This window comes from Vulpes vulpes, chromosome 11, assembly GCF_048418805.1.
Source record: "Vulpes vulpes isolate BD-2025 chromosome 11, VulVul3, whole genome shotgun sequence".
Taxonomy (NCBI): Eukaryota; Metazoa; Chordata; class Mammalia; order Carnivora; family Canidae; genus Vulpes; species Vulpes vulpes.
In genome coordinates, this window is record NC_132790.1 from 29,475,201 (window position 1) to 29,494,861 (window position 19,661).

At 39.8% G+C, this 19,661-nt stretch overlaps 1 protein-coding gene across 4 annotated transcripts in view; it reads right to left on the reverse strand.

Annotated features, from left to right (window-relative positions):
• Positions 1–19,661, reverse strand: part of GAB2 (GRB2 associated binding protein 2) — a 193,974-nt gene that overhangs the window by 44,045 nt on the left and 130,268 nt on the right. For all 4 annotated transcript variants that reach the window (XR_011995143.1, XR_011995144.1, XM_072726006.1 and 1 more), the window contains exon 2: positions 11,629–11,929. Coding sequence is in view for 2 of the 4 variants with exons in the window: in XM_072726006.1 (XP_072582107.1) it covers positions 11,629–11,929 (301 nt within the window). In the remaining 2 variants the exon portion in view is untranslated. The remainder of the gene's footprint in view (positions 1–11,628; positions 11,930–19,661) is intronic.

Below are 19,661 nucleotides of genomic sequence, written 5' to 3' on the forward strand. Positions count from 1 at the left end.
GCTGAGGGCCTGCACTTGAAAAAGGCAGAGTTCAAAGGCCCCTGGCCATGAGCGTAGACAGAGGCTAGGGGGTTGGAGGTTTGACACCAGTGTCCCCTCTAGAGCACCCTTTCCCAGACTTTTCTGTTTTATGAATGAGTTAAAGCACTGCCTCTTTGTTTTGTTTATTTCTAAAAATGAACACACAGGGCTAACCATTTTTAATTATGTCAAATATGGAAAAATTATTATTTACTATGGTGGTCATTTCTTTCTCCCTCCTTCCCTCTCTCTCTCTCTTTCTCACACACAGACACACACACACACACACACACACACAGATACACACACGAATACTTGAACAGAAGTGTGCACCCATGCAAAGAGAATCTCAGAATGAAGGGAAATTTTAAAATCTGATTACATTTAGTTTTATGAAACTGACTACATCTTCCTCATGTTTTTCATGTTTATTGTGGACAAAGGAAAATTTCCATAGCTCAGCCCTGATCTGCATTCCGTCTTCTGAAATATTGGCGGCAGATCCGTATTTTCACCTCAGGTTTCAGCCTTCCCAGGCCACCACGGGAGAGGGCGAAGCCAGGGTGCGGCTCCGGCTGGCAGCACTTGACTTTCTCTCCCCTGCACTCTTCAAGCTGGCTTCCTCTCACCTATTTCATGTATTATGTTCCATGTGCGATATAGTTAACAATGTAAAGAAAAGAGTTTGAAAATTACCATTTTGGTCCTCAAATTTTAGTTGACAGTTGAAAAAACTGAGATCAACACAGTGGATCAGTAACAAAGCTGAAATTTAAAACTGGGCCTTTGATTCCCAATTCAGATCCTAGACAGAGATGACCATATCTCTTGATTTTGTTAAGCTCATAATCCTACCCAGAGCCGTATGTAAGTGGATGTTTAATCATAATCAAGATCTCTTGAGGTCCAAGGTGACCTTACCCCTAAAGTCAAAGTCCTAATTCTACCTCTATTGAAAAATTAGAATTAGAGTAGGCTTTGGAATCTGGTCTGGGACCAATTCAACAATACTTTATTACCTTCCTTCTCCAGAGATAATCAGAAGCACTCAAAGAACAAGAAAGTGGGGGAGGGACATCTCAAGAGATGTTTTCGAGCTGTCGATGGCTCCTGGGGTTGAAGAATCAGGATGAGACGCTCTCCTCTCTAGCAGTCTGTGGGTTTTGGCAGGTAACACTAGACCTGATCCATGCTGGCTGCCTGGGTTTGGTGGTGGGGGGAGTGTCTGGTATAACAGGGAAAGCAGAAAGAGAGATCAAAGCTTAGAATGAAGAGAGGAGGGTCGGGTTTCTCCCTGTCACCTTCTCCTCCAGAGGGGTCTGGGCTTTCCTGCAGGCCAAGGCTGGAGCCTGCTCTGGGATGATGCAGGGGTGTCTGTTGGGGGTTTTATGGAGTTCATGTCCCAACTCAAAGCCTATCCTTGGGGTGACCAGATCCAGCTGAAGACAAAAGACAACAAACAAACAAAAGATTGAAGAGGATGGCCTGATATTTCAGGGTTATTTAGAATAACATTTCTCTTTTTAAAAAGGCATGAGGATTTCAGATCTGGCTGGAAACTGGTCTGGATGTTTATTTTTCTCATTGTCTCAGTGGAAAAAAAAAAGGGTGAGTGATTCAGACAGCAGCCTCCGCCTCTGGGCTGGGGCCCGGGTCAGTCTCCAGTCTGTTCTTTGCTCCTCAAGGGACTTGTGTCAGCATGGGGAGAAGCTGCATTTTACCTCCCACATTTGCTCTAAACTTCCAATAAGGATCTCCCAGAGGAGCTGAGAGATCTGAGCTCAGTCAAAGAAACCAAAAAGCAAAAGGTAGGGGAGGGAACAAGGAAGGAGATGGTCCTCCCAAGAGAGAAAGGGTGAGGTCTCTGAGAAAGGCCTCTTTCCTCCCCACCACCTCCCCTCCCAGCTTCTCCCCTGGCTCTCCCACTCACTGTGTCTGGGGGAAAGGACCAAGGTCAACCAGAAGGCATCTGGATGGACTGCGTGGCTCCACCACAGCCCTGCCTACTGTCAGATTTCCAGCTGGAAAAAGGGGCCCGGTACTGACATTTAAGGCACCAATTCTTCTTTCTAGAGAGGAAAGAGCTGTTTGAAGACTATCCCCACCCCTCAACCCTGATAATATTCTACCACTGGAGGTTGAAGATTCCCCAAAAGCATTCCTCTGGGTCCCCAAAGGGACTCAGGACTTAAAACATTTCTACTCTTGGGTTACTGAGGAAACTCATGGATTATTAGAAGTTCAGTATTTACAAAATACTTATCAGTGGGGCAGCCATACCCAAAATTGTGGTAGAGAGAAAGTGGGGAGGAGATAACAGTTGGTTGGAACTCTGGGAAGTCCTCATTTTACAGAGTTAGATATGCGACTACTGTGAGACTCTTGCCAAGGAGCTCAGGAGAAAGGAAGATGCTAAAATAATACCCAGGGTACGGGGGAGGCTCTGGCCTCACTTCAAGATCTTCAAGAATTACTAACTATACTCCCTGAGCTTTAATTCACAGTAGTTGGCTACTCTAAGATGGATCATGCTAAACAACAAGTGTTGGCAAGGATGTGGAGAAAAAGGAACCCTCTTACACTGTTGGTGGGGATGAAAACTTGTGTAGCCACTGTGGAAAACAGTATGGAGGCTTCTCAAAAAGTTAAAAACAGAACCACCCTGTGATTCAGTAATTGCATTACTGGATATTTACCCTCAAAATACAAAAACACTAATTCAAAGAGATACATGACCCCTATGTTATAGCAGCACTATTTATAATAGCCAAATTATGGAAGCAGTCCAAGTGTCCATCGACTGACAATGGATAAAGATGATCTTGTGTGTGTGTGTAATGAAATATTGTTCAGTCATAAAAAAGAATGAAATCTTGCCATTTGCAATGACATGGATGGAGCTACAGAGTATAATGCTAAGTGAAATAAGTTAGAGAGAGACAAATACCATATGATTTCACACATATGTGGAATTTAAGAAACACAAAAAATGAGCAAAGGAAAGAAAAGAGAAACCAAGAAATAGACTCTTTTTTAAAAAAATTATTTACTTGAGAGAGAGGGAGAGAGAAAGAGAGAGAGAGAGAGGATGAGTAGGGAGACTGGCAGAGGGAGAAGCAGATTCCCCGCTGAGTGGGGAGCCTGATGTGGGGCTCAATCCCAGGACCCTGAGATCATGATCTGAGCTGAAGGCAGATGTTTAACTAACTGAGCCACCCAGGTGCCCCAAGAAACAGACTCTTAACCATAGAGAACAAACTGATGGTCACCAGAGGGGAGATGGGTGAAACAGGTATTGGGGATTAAGAAGTGCACTTGTTCTGATGAGCACTGGGTGTTATATAAAAGTATTGAATCACTATATTGTACACCCAAAACTAAAATAACACTGTATGTTAACCATATCTGAATTAAAATAAATCTTAAAAACTAAAATGGATCATGCTACCTTGCTAATTTAGCCCTCAAAAGGTTAATATTAATGTATAGATGGTGCTTTACTTTCTAAATGGTCTGTTGTTGGTGACTTAGAAACTTTCTGCTTTTCCCTCCGGCTGGCTATTTTGTGACTTACAACAGCTGTGATAAACAGGTCTGTGAAGCAGAGCTAGGACTAATGAGGAGTTAGAGTGCACAGCCTACAGACGGAGTTAAAGCCTTGGACTGGAGCCCCGGCAACACTCTTTCTGTACTGTTTAACCCTTAGCATCCATACCTGTGCAAGAGGAATAATGTTGCTGCCCTCTCTTATTTTGTTTGCTTCTTTACACTCAAATGAGACTGTAGTGTTTTGTTGTCTGTAAATTCCTCTAAGAACACCAGATAGTTAAATCATGTCCTGCTCATCCTGACCTAGAAATAGAAAAATCATCACCGCCACAACCACTACAGGGAAAACAGTGAACCATGCAGCTAGCATTCACATTGTGCACCTAGCCATTTCTTACCTTCCTCCCAAAAACTGATAGGGAGCACCACCTCCACTTTATAGATGACAAAACCTCAAAGAGATAAAGTTACTTATTCAGTACCAAAGAGCAAAAAAATTGCAGGGCTGGGGCTCAAGCACAGCTAGTGTGCCTTTCAGAGTCCATGTGGGAGTGGACAGAGTAGTTTCTGAATACATAAGGGAGGGAGGGGACAAAGGGAAGGAGGAGTCCTCAGCTCAGAGGACTCAAAGGCATGAGGGCTTCCTAACAGTGCATGGCTCCTGAGTCCATGAATAATTCATCAAAGCTCTGTGCTGAGAGCTGGTTCTTTTTGTGTGCAGTGCATCTGGTCAGGGACAGCTGCCCACCACTGGGCCACAAATGTGAGGACTTGGACCCGCCTGCTCATAAACACAGCTTAGAGCTTTCTGCTCCCTTACTCTGGGGACTGAAGGCTATTTTGATTCCCAGAGGAATATGGGGTTCTTATTTTTGCTCCTGTGCTTGGTGTGCACACTGCCCTTCCCCCAAGCCCCACAAACAAACACTAAACTCCACACATGTGATATGAAACCTTCTTATTCTTGGAATTGTTTTTTCTTCCTGAGCTCATCCCTGATTTCCTTTTGTTTAGAGTTCTCTATCAAGAGGTTGTTTTTTCCACCCTTATGTCAATATTCAGATTCAGTTTCACTCCTGGTCTGTTCTTGATCCTAGACGCTTCTGGCTAGACTATGAGAGGAATTGGAGGGTGGCAGTATCCAGAAGCTGGGGGTGGCAAGAAGGCTTTAAAAGAAAAGGCTCCATCTGCCACAGAACCTCTTCCAGATGAAAGTGAAAAACAGACGTTTTTTTTTCCTCTTTTTTCTTTTTCTGGGTCCCATCACAACTCTTACATAAAGAAAGAAAAATAGTGTGTGCTTGAAGGAGGCTTTCCGGAGGAAGAAATTTCTCCAGGTCCAAGTTGCGAGCAGGGATACTGCATTGCACACCTTCAGGAGATAGCTCTACAGAGAATACGATGCAAATACTCCTCTGGGAAATATGGAACTCCAGAGGCTGCTGGGGGTCTGGGCTCTGTCTTGGTGAATCTATGGATTGGAGAAGCAGAATCATTGGGCAAGAAGATAATTTTATCTCTATTCAACAAAGGGAAACTGAGACTTTAATCATGTGACCTGTTCATCTAATTCCAGAGCTGTGATCTGAACTCAGGTGTCCTCACCTCCAGCTTACAGATTTACTGATAGAGTGTGATGGGTGGATTAAAGTCCCAGAAGTTACTAAATTCTTGGAATATTCCAGCCGAAGGATTTGAGCAATACGGGTTGGTGAGAAGGGAAACCTGAACTGGCTGGAAGGAGTCAGAATGTGCTTCCAGTCCAACACATAGTGTCCATGGGAGCAAAAATGCTTGGGCTTGGTTCTGGCAGATGTCAGAACCAAGAGGTCAGAGGCAAAGAGCATATGATAATGCAAGGTCAGATCTGGGTTAGACTACACTCCTGGCTCTGTCATTTTCTAGCTATCTATTTTGAATCAAAACTGCTCCTACCGCAAAGGATTCCTATGAATTTTTAGTGAAAATTTATGCAGTAGAATAGATGCTGAATATATATAGCTCCTACTGTTTTGTGGCCACTGGGGTTTAGGTGTCAGTACAGGGTTCTTTCCACACAAGGTGGATGCTGATGTAGGCACCTCAGAGACTGGATTGTTCTCAGTAAAGCCCAGCAAAATGAGAGCAGTGTTGTGTTAAGGAAGCCTCAGGGACAGATGACAGTTGCATAGGCCATGTGAATCTGGCCAAAGTGGGTGTAAGGACAGAAAAGCTGGAGTCCTGGAGTGCTAAGCAGTGAAGAAGAAGCACTCAGTCTCCTTATTTGAAAAAAAAAAAAAAATGGAAGCACAGATGATAAAAGTGATTAAATGAGTGAAAGCAGGTAATCAAATGTTAATTTCCTTCCTGCTTTGTCTTTGATCCTGACTCTCAGCTAAATAATTCCCACTGAATTGGGCGATTAAGCTTTTAATTCTGTATATCTTTATAGATAGAATACATTTTTAAGAAAGTCCTAAATTAAAACGTAACCCATTATGTGGCTGAATCTTTTGACACACCAGATTCTCCTATAAGAGGGAAAAAAAAGCCTACTATCTCCCTCAGAAAGATCTCACAAAGAATCCTAAACTTCTGTTGCAGACAAACATCCTTGCTCTGGTAAAGAAACCACCTGGCAACTAACAAAATAATCCCCTTAAATAAATATGTCAAAGGTTTAAGGGATACATTTTTTTACTAGACAAAGCTGGTGAAAAAATACGGACTTGATCTTTTGTTACTTCCTTAATACTTTCCCCCCTCATTGAGCTGGTGGTGCATGGGCTAGGGTCTCCACCTGTGGTGATGCCTGTTATAGCACTTCCCTGTGATTGCCTGGTTAGCAGTCTGTCCCTTCCACTAGACTATGATATCCGAGCACTGGAACCCTACTGGTCATCTTTGTAGCCTCAGTGGTTGTGATAAGAACTGTCACAAGACAGATGTTCCATAAAGGTTTGCTGGATGAATAATTGAATAAAAAATGTGTGAATGGGTGAATGAATCTTTCTACCAAAGAAAGCAAGCCCAGATACTGTGGTTCCACACATTTGTATTTGAATTGTACTTACCTCCTATACAGTAAAAGTAAGGATTCAAACAATAATTATTTTTTAAATACATGATTAAAAATATATTTGCACCGAGAGTAATTTTTGTAACATCTCAAGGATGTTTCTCTTGGTAGGAATACCTCTAATCCCAAAAGGAAATAGTAAAATTAAAAGCCCCTGAAAAAAAAAATTAAAAGCCCCTGGGTGGCTCAGTGGTTGAGCATTTGCCTTTGGCTCAGGGCGTGATCCTAGAGTCCCAGGGTTAAGTCCTGCTTCGGGTTCCCCAAGGAGCCTTCTTCTCCCTCTGCCTATGTCTCTGCCTCTGCCTCTCTCTGTCTCTCTCATGAATAAATAAATAAAATCTTAAAAAAAAGCAATTTGCTCATATAGATCAATGGGACAGAATAGAAAACCCAGAAATATACCCACAATTATAGGGTCAATTAATCTTTGGTAAAGGAGGAAATAATATGCAATGGGAAAAACACAATCTCTTCAACAAATGGTACTGGGGAAAACTACATAGTTACATGCAAAAAGAGTGAAACTAGACCACTTTCTCACACCATACACAAAAATAAACTCACAATAAAGATGTAAATGTGAGACTTGAAGTCATAAAAATCCTAGAAGAGTACACAGGCAGTAATTTCTCTGACATTGACTGTAGCAACTTTTTTCTAGATAGGTCTCCTGAGGCAAGGGAAACAAGCAAAAATAAACTATTGGGACATTTTCAAAATAAAACGCTTCTGCAGAGCAAAGGATACATGTCACAAAAACTAAACTAAAGGCAACTTACTGAATGGGAGAAGATATTTGCAAATGACATAGCTGATAAAGGGTTAGTATTCAAAATATATAAAGAACTGATAAAATGCAATACCCCAAAACCAAACAATCCAGTTAAAAAATAGGCAGAAGACATGAACAGACATTTCTCCAAATAAGACATACAGATGGGCAACAGACACATGAAAAGATGCTCAACACCACAGATCATCAGGCAAATGCAAATCAAAACCACAATGAGATATCACTTCACACCTGTCACAATGGCTAAAATCAAAAACACAAGAAACAACAGGTGTTGGTGCGGATGTGGAGAAAAAGGAACCCTTGTGCACTGTTGGTGGGAAGGCAAACCGATGCAGCCACTGCGTAAAACAGGATAAGGGTTCCTCAAAAAGTTAAAAATAGAACTACCCTACCACACACTACTGGGTATTTACCACCAAAATACAAAAACACTAATACAAAGGGCTACATGCACTCCTATATTTATTGCAGCATTATTTACAGTAGCCAAATTATAGAAGCAGCCCAAGTGTCCATCTAAAGATGAATGGATAAGGAAGATGTGGTGTGTATGTGTGTGTGTAGGAATATATATATATATATATACATATATATATGTGTATATATATATATATATATGTTATAAGGGAATGAGATCTTGCCATTTGCAATAACATCAACAACACGGATGGATCTAGAGGGTATAATGCTAAACGAAACCAGTCAGAGAAAGACAAATACCTTATGTTTTTACTCATATGTAGAATTAAGAAACAAATAAGCAAAGGAAAAAAGAGACAAATCAAGAAATACTCTTAACTACAGAGAACAAACTGATGGTTACCAGAGGGGAGAGGAGTGAGGGATGGGTGAAACAGATGATGGGGATTAAGGAGTACACTTATAATGATGAGCACTGAATAATATAGAGAATTGCTGGATCACTATATTGTATTCCTTAAACTAATATAACAATGTATGTTGGGACGCCTGGGTGGCTTACCAGTTGAGCGTCTGCCTTTGGCTCAGGGCGTGGTCCTGGAGACCTAGGATTGAGTCCCAAGTCGGGCTTCCTGCATGGAGCCTGCTTCTCCCTCTGCCTATGTCTCTGCCTCTCTGTGTCTCTCATGAATAAATAAATAAATCTTAAAAAAAAAACACTGTATGTTAACCATACTGGAATTAAAAGACTTAAAAATAGTTTGCTTTCTGATTACTTTCCTCCCAATTATACCTATTTTCTAAAAAGCTGAGATATTCTTTGGACCTCTCTCTCACATTTATGGTCCTTTGATTCCTTTTTTATTCTCCCCCTCCTTGTCTGTTTCTTCTTGCATGCAATGAGCTTTTATTCCTTCATCAGGAATAAAATGAAGGGAAAACCAAAGTCCATGAAGCCTATAAATGACAAAGATTTGGGGAAAACAGGAAATTCTATACAGGAAACAAAGATTATACCAAAGATTTAAGGGTAAAATGGGGACTAATAATCCTTCTGCAAGGAAGATGAAAATCAGAGAATTCCTGGAGAGGACACCAATCCAGGCACAATAGACTACATAATTTCAAGGGCCTAGTGCAAACTGAAAATGTATCCCCTTATTAAAAAATTAAGAACTTTGACATAAATAATATTGAAAGATATCTCATGTTTGTGGATTGGAAAAATTACCATTGTTAAAATGTCCACACTACCCAAAACCATTTACAGATTCAGTGAAATCTCAATAAAGATTTCAATGGCATTTTTTACAATAGTAGAAAAAATAATCCTAAAATTCTTATAGAACCACAAGATTCCAAGTAGCCAAAGCAATCCTGAGAAAGAATACCAAAGTTGGAGGCATTACACTTCCTGACTTCAAACTATATCACAAAGCTATTGTAATCAAAACAATATGGTATGACAGAAAAACTGACACACAGCTCAATGGAACACAATAGAGAGCCTCACATGTATGACAACTAATATTTGACAAGGTTGCTAAGCATATTCAATGGAGAAAAGATAATAGTGTCTTCAAAATATGGTGCTAGGAAAACTGGGTATTCATATGCAAAAAAAGAAAAGAAACTGGACTCCTATCTTATACCAATCACAAAAACTAACTCAAAATGGGTTAAAGATTTATTTTATTTTTAAAGATTGCATTTATTTATTCATGAGAGACACAGAGAGAGCCTGAGACATAGGCCGAGGGAGAAGCAGGCTGTCTCCAGGGAGCCTGATGTGGGACTCCATACTGGGACCCCAGGATCACACCCTGAGCCAAAGGCAGCTGCTCAACCACTGAGCCACTCAGGCATCCCTGGGTTAAAGATTTAAACGTAAGACCTGAAACCATAAAACTCCTAAAAGAAAACAAAAAATATTCCTTGACAATGGTCTTGGCAATGAGTTTTTTTGGATATGACATCAAAAGCACAAACAAGACAAGAAAAAATAAATGGAACTACATTAACCTAAAAAGCTTCTGTGCAGCAAAAGTAACAACAAGATGAAAAGCAACCAAAGAAATGGAAGGAAATATGTATTTTCAAGCCACATGATCTGATAAGGGGTTAATATCCAAAATACATAAGGAATTTCCACAACCCAAGAACGAAAACGAAAACAAGAACAAATAACCCAGTTAAAAAATGTCCATAGGATCTGAATAGACATCTTTCCAGGGAAGACATTCATATGGACAAGTTACCTGAAAAGGTGCACATCATCATTAATCACCAGGGAAGTGTAAATCAAATCAAAACTGCAATGAGCGATCACCTCATACCTGTTAACTGTCCATTATCAAAAAGATATGGAGTGCTAGCAGGGATGCAGAGAAAGGAAAACCCTTGTACGCTACTGGTGGGAATATACACTGGTATAGGTAGTATGGAAAACAGTATAGTGGTTCCTCAAAAAATTAAAAATAGAACTACCATATGATCCAGCAAGTCTACTTCTGGGTATATAATCTGCAGAAACTGAAATCATTGTCTTGAAGAGATATCCACACCCTCATGTTCATTGAAACATTACTTACAATAGCCAAGACATGCAACAACCTGTGTCCACTAACGGATGAATGGATAAAGAAAATTTTATACATGTAATATTATTCAGCAATAAAAAATAAGCAAGGGTGCCTTGGACCTTTGCTACTCAGAATGAAGTTGTGAAAAGACAATCACGCCTAGGTCCACCCATGAGATTCCTAGAGAGCTGACTTGGCATGGATTTTTGGCATCAACATTTAAAAAATGCTTCTCTTCAGTTCTGTCATGCAACCAGGTTTAAGAACTACTGATTTAGGCTCTCCACCTGCCTCAGAAGAAACCTGTTTCTCAATCATGCCCTAGTTGGAGATGAGCCCAAACAAATATCAGAGAGCATTTCTGCAACTTAAAGGTTAGTTTAAAAAGTTGGCTACTCAGAGTGCGTGGGTGGCTCAGTTGGTTGAGTATCCAACTCTTGGTTTTGGCTCACGTTGTGAGCTTGGGGTCATGGGATTGAGCCCCACGATGAGCCCTGAGTGGAACCCCATGTCCAGTCCTGCATGTGGCAGGGGATCTGCTTGGGGCTCTCTCTACTTCTTCCTCTGCCCCCACCCCTGCTTATGCTCACACACGTGCTCTCTCTCTCTCTCAAATAAATAAATAAAAAGTTGGGCTACTGTGTTGTGAAAGTTAACAAAACTGAAACATAAATCCGTATTTCCCCCTTCCACCTGTCTCCTTCCAAGTGAATACAGAAGAACACTGGGTTAGATATCAAGAACAATCACAGAGGACCTCAAACCAAAGGAAAAAAAAGTGGCAAGTAACTGGGCAGGATGGTCTGATGGTCTGAAATCCACCAGACAGAGGTGGACCAGGAAGGAATCGAGGTGTGAGCCGCCTATGGGTTGAGCGATAGGTGAGAGCACAGAGTGCTAGAAAGCTGAGGAGAGGGGTGGAAGGTGCAGGGCTGACAAAGTGGGGGGTGTTAAGGTACCCGAAGAAATACCACCAAGTACCTTTAGCTTCATTATAACTTCAACGCATCTCAGACTCCCATTTAAATGTAATTAGGGCCAGGGATCCCTCTGGACCTAGAGTGGCCAAAGAGGAGAGCCTTTAGCTACAGTCTGCTATCCTTGCTCAAGGATCTGAAGGCCTTCATCTTAGCCCCAAGTGCTTAGCCCCCTCCAGGAAGCATCCTGCCCCTTGGGAGAAAGGTTCATGTTTGTTCTCCTACCTGTGCTCTCCTCAGCCTGATTGAAGCCACAGATCTGGCAGATGCTCTGGACCCACTTATTCATGTCCTCCTCTGTCTCAGCCACCAGATAAAAGGTGCGCTCACTGGTCTTGATGTCAAATACAAAACTATCCTGCAGCTCCTTCTTGTTGAAGGTTAGGCCTGCATCCACCTGCTCACAGAAGTTCAGGTTGATGATTCTCAAGGGCTTCTTGGAGTGATCATTCTTGTAGTATTCCAGAACATCTGGGTCACCGCTCATCCGGCCACTCCGCAGGATAAACCAGCGTTTCTTCCAGGCCTGGATGAGGAGGAGGAAGAAAAGAGGGAAAAGGTCATTAGTTTTTCAAAGCTTCTCACAGGTGCTCAGAAATCACCAGATTAAGGATGGAGACTGCTGTACCTGCAGGCCTAACATGGCCCCTCTCTTTAATACTTCTCCGGAGTTTAAAAAATGGAGGATGGTTTTAGAATGCATGTTAGTGCAATATTTCACATTTCCTTCTTTTTAGTTCTGTCATGCAACCAGGTTTAAGAACTACTGATTTAGGCTCTCCACCTGCCTCAGAAGAAACCTGTTTCTCAATCATGCCCTAGTTGGAGATGAGCCCAAACAAATATCAGAGAGCATTTCTGCAACTTAAAGGTTAGTTAAAAAAGTTGGCTAATCAGAGTGTGTGGGTGGCTCAGTTGGTTGAGTATCCGACTCTTGGTTTTGGCTCACGTTGTGATCTTGGGGATCATCACATTGGAAACAAGGTCTTATCACTGTGAAATGAGATGTGGCATTCCCATTTTTTAGATCAAGAAGTTAGATAGAGACTAAAACATTTCAGAGCAGTTATTCCTTAGGCTAGAATACAGACCCAAACTCCCAGTACTTTAGTTAAGTGGAACTTGCAAAACCACAGCATTTCAGTATATGGACAGGGACCCCACCGAGGCACAGTGAGTTGAAGCAATGTCACACCACAGCAAATAGCAGAAAAACAAGTCCTCTAATTTTTAGTATATTGTGCTTTTTACCAAATATGATGCCTTGGAAGAATCACATAGAAAGCCTTCTAAAACTTCTCTGAAGCACCTAAATTTAGGACTTTTTTCACTATCTCTCTCTCTGCGATAGCCCAAGTACTTACAATAGGGCCTTCCACATATTAAGCACTCAATATGTATCACTGAGTAGATAAACTCCTTGTATCATTCCACATGAGGGAATTTAACACTTAATTACATATTCTCCAATGTTGTCTTCTGCATTCCATCTCTGCAACAAGACTGCCTAATCTGTGAGCAGACGCCATTACAAAGTAGTAAAAAGATGTTACGTGGAAAAGGGAGCTTTGGGGTGAGTCTATGTTTAACCACTGACTTAGTGTACGATCTGCAGATTAAGTCATTTACTTTGGGGCTTGCTTCATGTGTAGGATGAAAATCAACATCATCACTATCTGCCCTACCTGCCTGCCAGGGTTCTTCATCATGCAAATGCACTTAGAGAGCACTTTGTACAAGGGCCTGAAGCAATACAAATGCCAAGGACTGGATTACTGGATTGCAAATGGGCCCCCAGATGCAAAAATCCTACTACCATCACCTATCCTATGATTTTCTCTTGCTTTTTTGGCAACAGTCTCTGAACTTCTCTCTCTCTCTCTCTTTAATAAACCCCCAACATGTCTACTCTTGTTTCGTGAGAAAATAGAAGCAATTATGAGAATTTACACATGCTCCAGCACCAAATTTACTGACCTGCCTGCGTCTAAAGCAAAGTAGTAGCCTGTTACTTGGGAGCATGCACAGTCCATCTGATCTAAAGCCAACATCCTTCCATTTGTGAACCCCCTCTCACCTATAAGAAGACTCCACTGTATCATCCTCCCATTCCCCGAAATCACCGCATCTCTCCTTTCTCCTAAATCATTCCCATCAGGACTTGCTAGGAAACATCCCCCATGCTGGGAAAACAAACTTAAAGCTTGACTTGAAGCCACATTCCCCTCCAGCTCTGGCTCTATTTTCTGAGCCACCTTACAGTAAAACTTCAAAGAGTTCTCTATACTACTGGATCTTTATTTCCTCTCTTCCCATTCTTTTTGGGAAAGCAATCTAGTCAGGCTGCCCACCCCTGCCACTGACATAACTCAACAAAGGTCTCAAAGACTTCAAGGCTGCTAAAGCAAATCTTGAGTTTAACTTGATCTCTCAGCAACACCTGATAACGGTTTATTCTGTTCTCTTTGAAGCACCTTCTTCCCTTGGCTTCAGAACTCAACCTCAATTCCCCTACTCCCCTGGCTTCTCTTTTACAGACTCCAGTGCTGCTTCCTTCTCATCTCCCTGACCTCTAAATATTGGAATGCTCCCATGCTCAATTCTCAGACTCTTTCTCTTTTCTCTCTACACCCATTCCCTAGGTTATTTGATTCAGTTTCACAGCTTTAAAAACCATCTACTTGCTGTAATTCCCAAATTTATTCCTCCTGCCCAGATCCATCTATTGAATTCAGAAAGTCTTACAATCCAACTCTTCACTAATAGGCATCTTAAACCCAATGTGCTCAAAACTCCTGATACCCTCCAAGCCTGTTCTTCCTGCAGTTCTTCCTGTCTTAGTTCACAGCAACTCCAGTCTTCCAGGTGCTCAGACCAAAAATCTTGATGTCATCATTGACTCCTTTTCACATTCTACATCTAATCCAGCAGCAGCAAATCCTGTCTGTTCAAACAGTTCAAAATATATCTACACTCTGGTCCCTTTGCATCTCCACGGTTATTCACTTGGTCTAAACCACCATTTTGTAGTCTTCCTGCTTCCACCTATCCTGCAATAAAGACTCAACATGGAAGCTGATATAAATCAGATCATGTTACTTCTCTGTACAAAATCCCCAAAGGCTTTCCATCTTAGAGTAAAAACCAAAGTCTGCAAAATGGCCAGTGGGTCTGCCAGGACAGTCATCTCTCTCCCATCCTACATCTCTTATGCCATCTCCTGCCACACTGGTGCATACTTCTGCCTCTAGGTGTTTGCTCTAGGTGTTCCTTCTGTGTGGAATACTCCTCCCCCAGACATCTTCCCTTCAAGTCTCTATTCAAATGTCCATCATTGGGAGGGGAGGGGGAACCCAACTCTAAGACTCTCTTTCCTCCTTACTCTGTAATACTGGTCTTACTATTACTTATCTAAAATATCACATTTTTGTTGATTTTCTGTATCTACCTCCCGAAATGTAAGCACCAGGGCAAGGATTGGTTCTTTTTATTCCATGCTGCATCTTCAATGTTTAGAATAGTGCCTGACATGTAGCTGGTTATTAATAAATATGTGCTGGATTAATTAATTGACTACTCATTTTCTTACATGAACTCTTTACAGCATCTAGTAGGTTACAGGGATATAAATAGTGCCTAACAAGCCTCAGAATTAAATAAAGATATAGACAGATAGTATAGAGCTGAGGAAAATTAAAAAAATAAGCAGTATTTATTTATAGTCACCTAAAATCTTGCCCAGGCTACTGCTTATAGAACTCTATGTGTGCTTGTGTGCATGTGAATGCAGCAGAAGCATGCATATACAAGTGTGTGGGTAGCAAGGGGCATTTTAAAAAAATGTATTGCTAATAGTTTAACTTGTGTTTCAGTTCACGTGTTCCCTTTCAGTGCCTGTCTCTGTAGAAAGAGCTGTCTCCAAATCACTCGTGTGCAGGTGCAAGCATAAACATACACAGACACACCCTCATAAACAAGTCAAAGGTGTTTGCTACAGATAACATCGGAGCCTGTTAGGTTTTGCTTCCAAGGAAGTGGTGCAGGCTGATAAATGACTGCTTATAAAATACTGATAAATTTATGACAGAGCAGGCAAGACTGTCTAATCTAGTCTGAAACTCACATCCCTCCTCTGCCACACCATTTTCTCTCCAAGTCTATGCAAATTAAAAAAAAATCAAACAATTGAGAACCACATATAATCAACTCCAAAAAGTCTAGCTCCAATGACTTCCCTGATCCTCTAAGCCAAAATGGACCTCTACTTCCTCTGAACCTTCATACACTTTTTATGTACTTTTTACAATCTGTCATTTTTTACAACATATTACAGATATTTTGGTATTTGTTGTTTCTTTACAAGTAGATTATGAACATCTATTCTTCTATGAATCTTTATGGTAGGCATTTGCGAAACGTTACTAAGCAAGGGTTTTTATTGCTGAAACATTCTTCTCTCTGGCCTCATTTATGCTTCCTTCCCTCCTTCTTTCCATTTATCCAACCAAAAAATATTTTAGTGCTTACAGGCATTATTCTAGATGCTGAGGATACAGCTTAAATTCCTGGTCTCACAGAACTTACTATGGGTGTGTAACAAATTATATACTATTCTCCAAATATGCCAAATAATTGCATGACTTCGTGCTTTTGCACAAACTACTGCATCTTCCTAGAATGACTTTCACCTCACTCTGTCTATTTAGAAAATTCCTATGTCCCCTCAGTGGCAGCTTATGTGTCACTTTTCCTGGAAGGTCTTCACTAACTTCCCCAGCTAGATAGAGCTGGTGCTCCTATCTTATATTCCGTTAATAACTTGTGCTTTCTTTGGCATTTCTTCCCTCAACTTTGGCATTTCAATTGTTTATGTATCTTCTTCCCCTTTAAGCTCTGAACATCTTGAGGCTAGGGTCCCATGTTATCAAAACTTACTTGGCAAAATACTTACCCTATATGAGAATTCAGTAAAGATCTGTTGACTTTCTTCATTCTATAAATACATTAATTTACTCAAACTAATAAATGCAATTTTAATATATAAACTTTCACGGTAGGAAGCAGGAAAGGAGGACAGCAAGAGAATTACAGCAAAGAGATTAAGAAACATAAAGCTATACTGTGGATTCTTTATGATGTGAGTTCTTTAGCATCTTATTCCCTTCATTATCATAAGAATAGTGGCCATGTAATAAATATTTATAATGAAATCTGGGACTTTCAGCTTTAAAGTGTCCCATGATACAGAAATGAAAAATTACTGTTGGATTACTGACACATAATGCAAGAAGAACATGAGAACATGAGTCTTGAATATGTTAATGTTAAGAAGAAAGCTCTTTCAGGACTGCTCTTTTATCTATACAAAATCTCATAAAAATTAAGTCAAATGGATCATGGACTTAAATAGAAAATATAGAGAGAATTCAGCAAGATATAAAAAGAATTATAGAACATTGGGTGCCTGGGTGGTTCAGTCAGTTAAGCTTCTGCCTTTGGCTCAGGTCATGATCTCAGGGTTCTGGGATCGAGTCCTGCATCGGGCTCCCTGCTCATCAGGGAGTCTGCTTCTCCCTTTTTTTCTGCCCTTACCCCTTGCTTGTGCTCTCTCTCTCTCCCAAATGAATAAAATCTTGAAAAATAAAATAAAATTCATGGTAGTGAGAGGTGACCCTATCCTTTCTTAAAAAAAAAAAAAAGCATTATATAACATAAGCAAGTAGGGTTTATCCCAACGATGTAAAACTAATTCAATATTCAAAAATTAATCAGTGAAACGTACCACATTAATAGGCTAAGGAAAAAACACATAGTTGGGACCTGGGAGGCTCAATGGCTGAGCATCTGCCTTTGGCTCATGTTGTGATCCTGGGGTCCTAGGATTGAGTCCCACATCAGGCTCCCTGCACAGAGCCTGCTTCTTCCTCTGCCTATGTCTCTGCCTCTCTCTCTGTCTCTCATGAATAAATAAATAAAATTTTTAAAAAAGAAAGAAAAAATACATGGTCTTATCAGTTGATGCAGAAAAAAGCACCACTCTTACTCAACACAGCGCTGAAAGTCCTAGTCAGGGCAATAATGAAATAGACATAAAAGGCATACAGATTAAAAAGTAAGAAAAACATTGTCCCTATTTGCAGATAACATAATTTTCCACATAGAAAATCTCAAGGAATTTAGAAAAAATATATTCAAAAAACTCCTGGTACTGAGTGAGCCCATTAGAGTCACAGGATACAAGATGAACATATAAAAATCAGGTTGCTTTTGCAGACTAGCAGTGAACATGTGAGAAGAGAGAATAAAAATAAAATGCCATTCATAGTCTATTTTTTAAAATGAAATAGGTATAAATCTAACAAAATATGTATAGGACATGTATGGTGGTGGCTATACAATGCTGATGAAAGAAGAAAAAAAACAAATGGAGAAGTATACCATGTTTATGGATTAGAAGACTCAACATAGTACATATCCCCAAACTGATACTCAGATTTGACACAATTTCTATCAAAGTCTCAGCAAGAGTTTTTTATAGATGTAGACAAAATTACTCTAAAATGTATATGGGAAGGCAAAGAAAATGCAATAGCTAAAACAATTTTGAAAAGGAAGATAAAAGAGAAGTTAATTCATTAGATTCCAAGAATTATCATATACCTATAGTTCTCAAAATGAATGTGGTGTTGGCAGAAGGACACACACATAGAACAAAAGAATAGAACAGAGAACCCAAGAACAGATCCACACAAATATGCCCAACTGATTTCTGATGAAGGTGAAAAAGCAATTTCCTCAGTGGAGGAAAGATGGTCTTTTCAATAAATAATGTTGAAGCAATTGGGCATCCATAAAGAAATAAATGAACCTCAATTTAAATCTCATCTCTTACACAAGAACTAACTTAAAATGAATCATGAATTAAATGTAAAACTTTAAAACATTTAGGAAAAAAAATGGAGGAAATCTATCAGATCTAGGGCTAAGCAAGAGTTCTTAGACTTGACACCAAAAGCATAATCCATCAAAGGACATGCTTATAAATTAGATTTCAATGAAATGCAAAAATTTTGCTCTGCAAAAGTATTTGTAAGATAACAAAAAGACACAGACTGAAAATGAAGGGATGAAGAAAGATAATCCATGCAAATGGAAGTGAAAAAAAAAGAGCCAGGATGGCAATACTTGTATCAGACAAAATAGATTTTAAAATAGACAGTAACAAGGGACAACAGAGTATTACATAAAGTAATTAATCCAAAAAGAAGATAAAACAATTATAAATATTTATGCACCCAACATAGGAGCACCTAAACACAGAAAGCAACCACTAACAGACATAAAGGGAGAAATTGATAATAATAAAATAATGGTAAGGGACTTTAACATCCCACTTACATCAATAAATAGATTATGCAGAGAGAAAATCAATATGGAAACAGTGCCTTTGAATGCACAAGAGACCTGATGGACTTAACTGATATGTACACAATATACTATCAAAAAACAGAAGAAGACACATTCTTTTCAAGTGCACATGGAACTTTCTTAAAGAAAATTTGTATGATAGGCCACAAAAAAGTCTCAATAAATTTAAAAAGACTGAAATCATATCAAGTATCTTTTCTGACCACAACAGTAGGAAACTAGACACTAACTACAATAAAAAATAAAATACAGGTGCCTGGATGGCTCAGTTGATTAAGTGTCCAACTCTTGATCTCACCTCAGGTCTTAATCTCAGGGTGTTAAGTTCCAGCCCCACACTGGGCTCCATGCTGGGTATGGAACCTACTTATAAAAAGCAAAACACTAGAAAAACCACAAACACATGGAAGCTAAACAACATACTACTAAATAACCAATGGGTTTACAAAGAAATAAAAAACGAAGTAAAAAAACACATGGAGACAAACAAAAATGAAAATACAATGGCCCAAGATCTTTGGGACACAGTGAAAGCAGTTCTAAGAGGAAAGTTTATAGCATTACAGATCTACTTCAAGAAATAAGAAAAATCTCAAATAAATGATCTCACTTTATATTTAAAGGAACTAGAAAAAGAAGAACAAATAAAGCTCAATATTAGTAAATGGAAGAAAATAATAAATACCATAGCAGAGATTAAGTGAAGTGGAGAGAAAAAAATAGTAGGAAATATGAATGAAACCATGAGTTGGTTCTTTGAAAAGATAAACGAAACTGATAAACTTTTAGTCAGACTCACCAAAAAAAAAAAAAAAAAAAAAAAAAAAGAG